Genomic DNA, 12,202 nt, shown 5'->3' on the forward strand with positions numbered 1-12,202 from the left:
TTTTTCCAAATCTTTATGTGGAATATCAAAAATTCATACTATTTTCTGTAAGAATTAAATAAGCATCTTAGACATTAAATTTGTATAAAAATTGTACGTATACTCCTAAATCAGCTAGAAATCTGGCCAGTTGGCGTATCTTAAAAATATATTATAGACAAATGATCAAAATACCAGTGGGCAATACAGTGAGAAAGAAAACTTAATTTGCTACAAGTCACAATTCCAATATAACGTCTGAACTAGTCTAGCTGAGCTGAAATATAACTTGTAGCGAATTGAGTTATCTTTCTAACGATTTTGCCTGCTGGTCATTTTGATCAAAGTGCCTATGAGATATCATCAAAATATTTCAGGATTCCCTGCACCTGGTGCAGGAAGTGTTCATGCATCTTTTTATAAAATTTTAATGTCTAAAATGCCAATTTTTTTATTTTCACAAAGAATAAGTATGAATTTTTTATATTTAACGCAGGGGTTCGGAGCAAAAGACTCTATATAAAACTGATAATGTACAAGGTTTTAGTGCCAAAGTTTAGAGCAACTCGGAAAAAGACATTAATCCGGTTATTCGTTGTTTTATCGACTAGTCTTGAAAGAAAACGACATTCCCTTTTGGTTCGTCCGAAGTAAATCCGGATATGATCCACTTGTGATCCAGATGGAATCCGAAAGCGATTTTTTTTTTCCTTCGTAAAGTTGGATGTCTCCGTCAATCTGCTTAATTATAATTTTACTAATTATTAATTATAATTGCAACTAAAAACAAATTATCAAAAATATAAACATAATTTTACTAAAATAAGTTTTACAGTAAATTGTTTTTGCCAAAGTTTTATAGTAATTTTTATTAAATAAAAGGGATACTTCTGCTTATACCAAAGATGATTTCATTACCGAGTTTCCAAAGTTGAGCAAGAAATCGAGATCAACACAAGAAAATTATAAAATTAAAGATACAAACCAATTCTCTACGATATGTATCTATCCTGTTGCTCTTGAAGAAGCTTCGCAGACGATTTGGCGTCCAGATAAAGACTACTCACCTCTTCAAGATCCGCCTAAAAATAACAAACAGAAATGAGCAAATGTTCTCTTGAAAACCGACCGCGTCGTGAAGAGAAGAGTGAAGAAGATTACCTTGCAAATAGTATCGCGTCCATTCATTTTAGCAATTATGCTGGCCGGAGTTAGCAGTTGAACGGCGTGTCTGAGGGGAAAAAACATTGAATCAGATTCTTGAGACCAGGAAAAAAATTCAATACCAAATAATAAAGGAAAATTAAAAAGTGATGCAAACCTCAGGGATGCTTGTTGTCCAATTTCTCCAAGAAAAGCCAGACTTTCCTCATCTATTTTCAGCTCCTCCACCTGCGCTCGGATGGCTAATATCTGAACCATAAATCAAGAATTCGTCGAGATTCATCGTGTTTGTAAGATGCTCTGAGGTTTTGATGATATTTACAAGGGTTGTGCAATGTAAGATGAAGGCGAGAATCTTACCTGTATCATTTCAGCAGGACCGTAGGTTTCTGTTCTTATAATAACCAAGCGGTCTAATAAGTCTATTGGAATGCCATGAGGACTATTCATGTCAGTGCCTCTGCAAAGAAGCGCAGTTTTTAGATTAGTCTTAAAGATCAGCTGTTGATAAATGAGCATGGTCCCCGATACAGCAGATATTTCTTTACCTGACAATACAAATTCCTCGATTTGTAGCAAAAATCACTATTGGTGATAATGAACTTTCTAAAGCACGATTCAAATATGAAAAACATTCCATATCCAGCATATGCACCTGAGTCATTCTCAGATTGTCACTGAATGTTTAAGAGTACATTTTAAGGTAGCATGTACATAAATGTGCAAGAGAAAATAACCTCATCGATAAATAAAACACCAGGAACAAGTTCTGCCACACCTTCGTCTATGTACCTGTTAACAACCTGAAATTCATACCTTATTAATACTCAATATACTGAATAATCTTAGTCTTAGCATGAAGAGAGAATTGAACAGTTTGAAAAAGTTGAATTTGTTCAATAGTACATGTTTCTTGACAAAAAACAAACAACGATATAAACCTGGAACATGATAACACACCTTATTTATTTCTTGCCTTAGTTTGTCAGTGATTTCAGTTTTCCTGGGCTTCATCATTTGACCCATTAGGGACAATATATCTTGTCCTCCTTGAGGTCGTGCATTTGCAGCATCTAGATCATGCAACGTAACATCCTGACAAGGAATAAAATCAATGTAAAAAAGGATGCATAATAACTTGTTTAAATCTTCACATCCCTCCACCAGTTCAAAGTGTGCAACTTGGACAAAATAAAACAAAAAAGTAGGAAAGCTTGTCAAGAGAGCTATCACAATCCATCTAAAAGAACACATTGCCAGATAATAATTTCCAGTGTTCTTTTCGTTATTATCTGAAGGCCTTTATGACTAACTTGTAGCATTACAAATTCTTCTCAAAACAGATGGAACGATTGAAGAGCGTGCAAACAAAACTCCAGAGGATATAAAAAAGGATCAACTGCACAACAAAACCTCGGCTGAGTAAAGAAATAACATATAATATTGGAGGATTGGGCACTTTGAAAGTAAGCATCAAGCTTATAGGAACTTATATCCGCAACCACCCACATACACATACCAAAATCATCTAAATCCAAAAAAAAACCCTCCGATAGTTTTTCTTCGCATGTCATAATCATCTAATTCCAAAAAAAAAACCCTCCCATAGTTTTCCTTCGCGTGTCACGTTTCTTACCCAATGTTGTAAATGGCGGAAGGCGGTGGCAGGGCGGTTAGTACCGCCTCAACTACCTAGGCACCGTACCCGCCGCCACCTCCCGCTTCAGACGCCTAGACTGTTGAATTTTTTTTAGCAATTTTTCATAGGTGATTATATATAATTATGCAATCGTAATTACAAATAATTATCATTTTTTATATGATATATGTAATTAAATAATGTTTATGCATTAAAAAAGCTCAATACAATATAATACTCGACAAAGTGCAAATAAATATATAAATGCAAACTAACAAGCTAATTAAAGTGGTGGCTGATGGCGACAGCGGCTGGAGGCGGTTGTTGATGATGGAGGACACATAAAACCAAAAATTAAATATACCGCCTTCGTCGACTACTCGCCGCCTCGCCGCCGGATAGCCTCAGACTGCCTATAGAGACCTCCTTAGACAAAGGCGGGGCGGTCGAGGGCCGCCTACCACCTAGGCACCGCCTAAGCATCCACCTCGACCACCACTTAGAACATTGTTCTTACCTAATATAAACGGCCTCACACTTTTACACATTTTCTAGAGCTAAACAACATAAACCTCGAAAACACAGGCAACGATGCCCCATAAGGTTGTTTTCCTCCTTGAACAAACACCTCAGCCAGTCACCTGCTTTTCCCTAAGTCTCATCTAGCCTCTGGCCTAAACAATTGTGCCTCTGCTCAATAGCAGAATGTTAATTCCTTCAATAGCAGAATGTTAATTCCTAAATTACAATTGCTTTCCCCTTCAAATCATCATCAGACAATACTTCAAAAGAAATCCAACCTCTAAAGTCTAAACCAAGCCCCAGACTTGAGAAAGTAATAAACAAAAGTGCAAGCGGTCAATAACATCAAACATACACTAAATGCCCCCAGATGCAGTGCCATATATTGAAATTGATATAGAAGATATTGTACGATTGACAGTGCAAAATTACCTATGATTGTTTCAAGAAAAAAGGGAAATAAAAAGCAAACCGAACGCTCTTTTCAATCAGTTGCTGTAAAATCATTTAATTGTGCATTTGATATTATAAAGTAACTAAGTAGCAACATCACATTACACATATTAGACATTTTCTTCTCCAGTTGTCTACAGAGATGAAAGCCTCTGTATAGTGTCCAAACATGGCGCTTCTGCATAAGAAATTATGCCCTATTACATTCTTATGTGCATCGCAAGCTCAATGCCATGGTCATAATTGATCTCCCAGGATTTTAATGCAAACCAAAACTTTAGTGTCGTTATCAGAAGCAACAATGGCCATTTCTTATCAATCAATAAATGATATTGCACAGCATGGATACGCACCTGGACTATCTCCTTTTTCTTGTGAACCTCTCCTTTAGGAAGTGGAACATATTCTTCTGCCTCAAGATCAAATTCAGTGGCAAATAAATCACTCCTGCCAACCCTTTTAACTGCTCCACTATTTGCTTCGATGTATATAACGTCACCAACCGCCACCTGCAACTTCAGCATTATCACTAGAGCTAGAAGATGTGAAGTGTGAACAATGAAAAACGAGAATTTTTGTAAGTTAATGAATCATGGCAGAAGTGTTGTTTAAGATGAGAAAACATTTTCATCTAAAATCAGTTTTACATGACCACGTGGGACAATGGTGTTGCACAAGTAAATGACATACAAAACTTTATCTAGTAGTTAGAGAGGAAAGGAATAGACAAATATTTATAAAAGATTTAACCATAAGAGTCAGGTTCCTTAGGAACTCGCCTTTTCCTTAATCAAGGCATCATATATCGTAGGATCCAGCTTCAATTGTTTGGTTCCTTTTACAGTTTTCAACCCAATAATAACATGGCTAATACTTTTACCATATCCACCTGTCATACTTTCAGTTTCTTCTGGGGATAGTTCTGTCACCTGTCATCCGTGCACCACATAAAACATCAACACTGGAATGAAGAAAATACAGTATTTGTTTCCACAAATTTCATAAGAACCAATTAAAAGAATAATCAGATAACTTGCCTCTCCTTCGTAGACCTCTTTGTTTTCTTTAATCCGGAGGCCAATAGCTCTTCGAAAATTCTCCATTAGAACCTCTGTCTTCTTTACTTCGGATGAATACACTTCTGATCCCACCATTGGGCAAAATGGAACCTTCATATTAAAAGGAAAAACATAACCACAAGAACGAACTTGATGAACGTTAACATGAACATACTACTAAAATAATGCAGGTCAAATAACAAAAATTACAGACCAAATTCGGGAAACAAATACCTTGCTACCAAGTTCCTGTGAAATCCCCAAAGCAAGAGCTGTCTTTCCAGTACCAGGAGGACCAGCAAACAATAACGCACGCCCTGCCATTTTCTTTTGCCGTATCATATCAACGACAAGGCCTGCAGCTTCCCTTGCAGATTCTTGACCGACGAAACCGGCAGCCAAAGGTAGAGCTTTACCATTAGGCTACATCCAAGAAGAGCAAGGAACAAAAGCAACTAATAATAAGTATAAAGAAAAAAGATCGACTTCACCATATCATGTTAAATGTTTTGTAACTCCATTAGTATTCACCATACAAACCAGCGCTATAATGAATAAAGAAAATATCAATCTTCCCAAAGAAACTCAATAAGCCAAACCTTTAGGCTTCAGGAAAAAAATTTCTTCATTATTACTTGTCTCTCTATTCATTTAACTTCACACCCGAATATGAAAACATCAAAACCCAGTTTCTTTCGATCTTACCTTCAACTGCTAAAGGTATAAAGAAATTTTTTTTAAAATAAAAAAGTAAAATCACAACCACTTATACAATCTTCAAAAACAGCAAAATGGCAAAAATCTACGCAGCATAAGTTAAAAAAGGCACAAGTTCAACAGGGAAAAACAAACAAACAAGACCTCAAGTCCAAGGCCTTTAATGTGAGTATGAGTGGCTATTCTCTGCGTCTTTGTGGTGGATTGTACTTCTTCGATCTTCATTTATCCCCCTATTCAACTAATATCCTACACCCGTCTAGTGAATTTCTCAAGATTCTCTTCTTGATTAACCCTTTTTCTCCACTGGGTTCCCGTTCTCGATCTGCTGAAGCTTGGCGCTCTACTGGAGGCGAACTGGGGTTTAAGGAGCATTGAACGGAAAGTGAAAAATGGTAGGATGGGTTATCGGGCTATATTCGACATTTGGGCCTGTGGATGGATCCATATTAATAAAAAAAAATTCATATTATTTGTCTACATATTTTTGTATATGACGTCGAGGCGGTGCAATCGGTCTATTCAGTTACCGACCGAACCAAATAGACCTATAACCATTTTTTTTTCAAATAACCGAACCGATCGAAATATTCATAGAAACTGAATTAACCGAACCGATTTTCAAATCGGTTTTTTCGGTTATCGACCGAAATAACCGATATTTAAAAAAAATACGAATTTTAACACACAAAAAAGAAGAAATGGAGAGCTCATTAATAACAAGAAACATTGAACAAAAAAGTATCAATAATAAATAAAATATTGAAGATAAAATCATTGGATGAATGTGCTTCCTTCTGATGTATGAAAAGTTGGGCTTCTTTCTAATGTATTTTTAATGCTCATATACAATTTAAATTAATATATATACTAAATCGGTTAATTAGGTTTAACCGAATTTTTCAAACTAAAACCGAAATCGAACCGAGTTAACCGAATTAACCGATTTTTTTAAATTTAAAAACTGAATTTCCGAATTAACTGAACCGAATTTCTAAATTAATTCGGTTCAGTCGGTTAATTCGATTTAACCGAAATTTTGCACACCCCTATATGACGTGGGTTTACGGCCTTTCTAGGATTAATTTTATGAGTAAAAATTAATTGATATACGAAGTATTGATAAATAGATAAATTAGTATATAAATTATTGTAAATAAAAAATATAGTATATGATTCAATTAAAAGTTAATTTTACCATTAATCTAAATTGTTTTTAAGTTTCCTAAAAAAAATTGCTAAATTCAATTATGTATAGAGAGAGCTTGAAAATATATTTATCCCAATAACTTTATTCTTTTACGTTTACATTGATTAACGCATGAAAATTTTTAATGCGCTATTTATATTGATTGGTAGGTAAAAATAAACTATAAATATAAATCAATTTATAATTTTGTGTACACATTTTTATTTTCAAAAATATTTATTTATTGATCTCCACCCAAGTTTTTAATTTAGAGATCAGTCATCCTATCAGAAGTTACTATTAAGAGTTCTCTACTTTTGGCAAAAACTTGTGTGAGACAGTCTCACGGATCGTATTTTGTGAGACGGATATCTTATTTGGGTCATATATGAAAAAATATTACTTTTTATGCTAAAAGTATTACTTTTTATTGTGAATATCGGTACGATTAACCCGTCTCACAGATAAAAATTCGTAAGACCGTCTCACAAGAGACTTACTACTACTATTAATAATTTTATACTTCTAGCTCTTCAATGCACATAAATGGCTTGATATTTAAATTTTCTTTTTTAATCAATTTCTCATTTTGCCGCTTCCCTCAATGTAACCGTTTGTGTGCCTGTACCAGATTCTCCAGCGTCGCTTTTTCACTTCCGACGTCTCTTCTTCACTTTTGGCGTTTATATTTAACCATTTTCCTTTCATCTTCAACATTAACTTATGTGCGTCAATTTTTCCTCTCCCGGCGTTGATTCTACTCCACCAGTAACAATAGAAAGATTGTAGCTTAGGTTCGACGTGTTTGCTAGAATTTGGAGTTAGTTTGCTTTATAGTCAAGGTCGGCGAACCATTTGTAAAATTCCAACCGAGGGTTTATTCTTCTCAAGCTGCGAGGAAAACTTCCGATGAATCATTTCTCCTTTCGAACGAGGGATTTCACTTGAAAAATCAGGTACATAAGTTTTAAAATAAATTTTGGATAATTTATTTATATATAATTTTGACATTAGGGTTTATCTCGTAGATAACTCTTTTGTAGTTGTTGATTTTGTCCATTTTTGGGGTTAATTACTGTGATTCATTGATGAAATACACAATTTTGATTCTTTGTGAGTCTAATGTGGATTTCTAGTATTATGTTGAGGAATCATGGTTTCTGGACACTAGTATTATGTTGAGTCATAAAAATCTTTAAGTAATCATAAATCATAAACTTGTTTATTTGCATAAAACTAGCGACGGTCCTCAGGTTGTGTGCATCTTCAGTCCAACTAGATCAACCATCAAGACCTCCATTACCATCAATCTCATGCTCACCTACATCGATCACAACTAGTGAGTATATTGACTCAGCAAACCTTAAATCATTATAACAAGTAATACATATACATTCACAAGCAACAGTGAAAATAATTTTACGTAAAATAGTTTTTCATGAACATAAACTTTAACATATTGCCTTTCATCATATACTTTTTCTTTTTCATCATATCATAACATATTTCCTTTCATCATATACATATACGTTTCCCTTTTAATTGAATTCAGATTCTCAATTGTGACTTTCATATTAGCTGTAGGCCAATGGATCCATCTACGTATTACCACGGTACCGGACGGCGGGAACATCAGCGACACTCTCACCCGTCAAATGAGCCTTAGCCTTAAACCTCACGTCTACACCCTAGGCTTCGTTCCACCCTCCCCTTGAACAATCTAGAGCGATGACGCAACCCTTTTAGGACCCATGATCACGTCCCTATAGCCTCATATGGCTAAACCTTTCTATACTCCAAAACCGAAACCCTAGTTACATGAAACCCAAATTTCGTTCAGCATGCTTCTCCATCTTGTCCAGCATTTACACATGCCTCTAGGGATCCTTAAACATGTTGAAAAAAATCCCTTCAAGTATCCCTACTGTAAAGGCCCGTATTTCGTATTCATAATTTTACGAAATTATAAAAATTTTTCTAAATAAATAATTATCTTGTCCCATTTAATTAAAGTAAATATGTAAATAATTTTAACTTTAAAATAACTGCGGAAGCCAATATTGTTTTCAACCAACAATTTAAAAATAATTCAACGTAAACATCAACTTAAAAATAATCCAACGTATTAAAACTGAGTTTGAATAATAAATGGTGCATAAATTAAATCATGAGGTCCTCGGGTTTACTACTGCTGTCCCAAGATCGCACACTGGTCTCCGTCCGCGGTCCCGACCTCATCAATACCTACAACAATCAAGTCTAGTGAGTCTAAAGACTCAACATGTATATATCGTGAATAACAAGTAAATATATCATAAAATCGCATGCAACGTAAAAATAAAGTATCGTAAAGCGTACGGTGAAAATAGCATCATGAATAATTATAACTACGTGCATATCTGAAAATCATACGTAAAAGCTTTGCTCAATAGAGCTCTGTCATGTCATATCATAATTTTCTGGTAGAGATAATGTCTCTAAGCAAATGGCTCATAACATAACGTAAGCGCCTGATCAGACTAAACCACAGTATACTAGGCGGTAGAGATCAATCACAGCCCTTGGACTGGATGTCTGTACCCATACATAATCATAAACCGGTCGTAAGTCACCGGGCGGAGAGGTCCTCGGTTGCGCCTACCGACTTCCAAACCCATAAGCATAAGGTGGCCACAAGACATATAGCATATATCTCAAAAATAAACATTTTATATTCTTATGCACGTAATATAATTATAACCTTATTTTTATCGGATGAGTTGGATCGCTCCCAGGCTTGCTGCGACTTAATTCTAATATGTGACACATTCAAATAATATTATCTTGACTTAAATTTGACAACTGAATCAAAACTTAACAATAGAACCAAAAAATGAGACTATTAGGACCAACAACTTAATTTTCAATCATGGTATTGTACCAACCCGAACCAACATTAAACCGACGTTTAACCATGATTAAAAATACCCCAAACATACTGAAAATATGCACAAGGACTGTAAAACACAAAAATAGGTGAATGAAATCCAAAAACATAAAACACTCCTTCGAGAGTCATTTTGGCACCTTTCACCGTAAATTCTCGTACGACCTCTAAACTTGACCAAATCATGAACGACCAAAAACATGACCTTCCTAACTAATTGAGGTACTGTACAGTCCAAGGCCATGGGCTAAAAACCAACCAAGAACTCAAACAACCCCAAAAACCGGATCCCATAGCTGCTGTCAAAAGTGCAGCAGTGGCAGCTTGTGTGTATTTGTAGTAAACTCTGAAAATAATTGACTATGGGCATGAACCACCGCCCAAGGACTCTTACCAACATCCCAAGGCATGGCTTGGACCATGGCTAAGGGCTAAAAGCCAAACATAAACCGAGCCAACACCTAGGACAATGCATCATACTAGCCGAGAAATGCAACCTGCTGTGTCTTGAGATGTATTAACTTGTTTTACTGTCTTGGGTCGTTCCAATGGCAATTTGATCAACCATGGCTCGACCTAGACATGATGGAGTGTTGTATAAACCATGGCTATGGGCTAGAAGCCAACCATAATCCAAACAAAACACCCAAAACCGAAAGTGTGCTCATGCAGAATTTTGAAGAAACAGAATGCAATTGTATTGTTTTGATGAATTTCTTATGGATCCGTGAACCAAACTTGGAAAGGACTCCTTGGCCACATCCTAGACATGCTAAGGAAGGATTCTAACCATGGCTATGGTCCTTAAAACAGCCATGATCCGAATACTCCCTTAAACCATTCAAAAGACCAAAACTATAACTCATTTTGCTGCTATAAACAAACTTGTTGTCATTTCTTTATGTGTGCGTGAATGGGCTTGAACCATGGAACCAAATACAACCTAACACATTCTAATTTATGCCTAGAAGTAGCCTTGGAATCCTGGAACCGAACAACATCCTGAAATCAATAAAACTCAGCAAACCCGTGAGCCACAAAGATGAAGCCAAAAAAATCCGTACCGAAACTTGTGTGTAGTTGCTGTCAAAATTTCGTTTTTACCTCATGAACCCTGAACATATAATGCTTAAAAATATTTATAGGACTTGATTGAAGAGCAAAGAAACAATATATACATGCCTGTAAATTGTTTTGACACGAAAACAAACCAATACGACGAATACGAGCGACGAAGTCGGAGTTGAGAATTCCTTCTTGTTCTTGTGCTGTTATTCTCGATTTTTAGCTGCTGTTCTCTTCTGTAAATTTCGAAATTATGGATGAAGGGCTGCTAGGTAATGAGTATGAAGGTTACAAGGGGTGATAAAGGAGTCTTGAAGTGCATTTAGTTGGAGGTTACAAGTCAAGAAGTTGAATGGATATGAATTGTTTTTCCTCCTCTAGTGTTGTTGTTCCTACCCTCTCCTCCTTGCTGCTAATTCACGATTTTTCTCAGATGTTTCCTACTAATTTTTTTTTGAGCATATGAATGTAGGACATGTAGGTAAGGAAGATGAATGTTAATAATGGTGTTAAAGGGTCCATAATATACATTAAAATGAGAGTTACAAGTGAAGGAGTTGAAGGGTTTTGAATTGTTTCTTAATCCCCTTATTGCCGTTGGTTTGTTCCTTATTTCCTACTGCATTTACACGGTTTTGTTGTCTAATAGGTTGAGTAGAAATGAGGTATGTTATTGCATTTAAATTTACTACCCATTAGATAATTAAAATGAGAATTGAATACCCCATGAATTGTAATTAGGAATTGTTGGAATGGAGAGTTATCCACCTTTGAATATTTTAAATGTTGGACCCAAAATTTTTACTTATTTGCATGGTGTTTTATTGTTTACATCTTGTATGTTAATTGCTTAAGGTTTTAAATACCCATTCTACATTTAAATGAATTTACACCTTAATTTATAATGACTTCTTGCATGGCATTGCATGGATTTAACTTTAAGCATTTAAATACTATGTTTAATTTCTTGAATACTTCATACTTAGATTAATTCATTCTCTCTTGTTTACATATTTTAATTTAAGCTTTAATTACATATTGAACCTAAAAGAATTTATTTACCAACTTAGCTCTAATTAATTAAATAAATTCTAAAACATTCTATTTCTTTAAATTAAATTATTCCTTGACTTAAATTAAATTTAGGAATGTCTTTCTTATTATTAATCTTATCTTTAATCTTCAAACTCCGGTCCGTCCTCGCGTATTTAACTGAAAAGATAAAACTAAACTTTTGCATTTAAAATAAATAGTTATGACTTGTCAAATATCAAAATGAATTAGACCCTTCATATATATATATATATATATATATAAATCATTTTTAAATTTAAATAGTAATAATTATGCATGGCTTATACGTAGTCTGATTTTCGGGTCGTTACAATCTTCCCCCTTTAAATTGAATTTTGTCCCCGAAATTCGCTAATCCTCGATAATCCAAAAGTTTAGATTCTTAATTTTACTATCCCAACAACCACGCTACCGCT

The 12,202-nt window shown here is 35.0% G+C and overlaps 1 protein-coding gene across 1 annotated transcript; it reads right to left on the reverse strand.

Moving 5' to 3' along the window:
- Positions 1-888: 888 nt before the first annotated feature.
- LOC142543071 (ruvB-like protein 1) lies at positions 889-5,949 on the reverse strand. Its single transcript, XM_075650075.1, has 12 exons — positions 5,677-5,949; positions 5,050-5,238; positions 4,795-4,926; positions 4,537-4,686; positions 4,111-4,266; positions 2,104-2,238; positions 1,881-1,946; positions 1,692-1,798; positions 1,504-1,603; positions 1,301-1,392; positions 1,141-1,210; positions 889-1,061 (listed from the first exon to the last, which is right to left on the reverse strand). The coding sequence occupies exons 1-12, from the start codon at positions 5,755-5,757 to the stop codon at positions 972-974; spliced, it is 1,368 nt and encodes a 455-aa protein (XP_075506190.1). The 5' UTR covers positions 5,758-5,949; the 3' UTR covers positions 889-971.
- Positions 5,950-12,202: the final 6,253 nt, after the last annotated feature.

The sequence above is a fragment of the Primulina tabacum genome, chromosome 4 (genome assembly GCF_025594145.1).
Source record: "Primulina tabacum isolate GXHZ01 chromosome 4, ASM2559414v2, whole genome shotgun sequence".
In the NCBI taxonomy this organism is placed as follows: domain Eukaryota; kingdom Viridiplantae; phylum Streptophyta; class Magnoliopsida; order Lamiales; family Gesneriaceae; genus Primulina; species Primulina tabacum.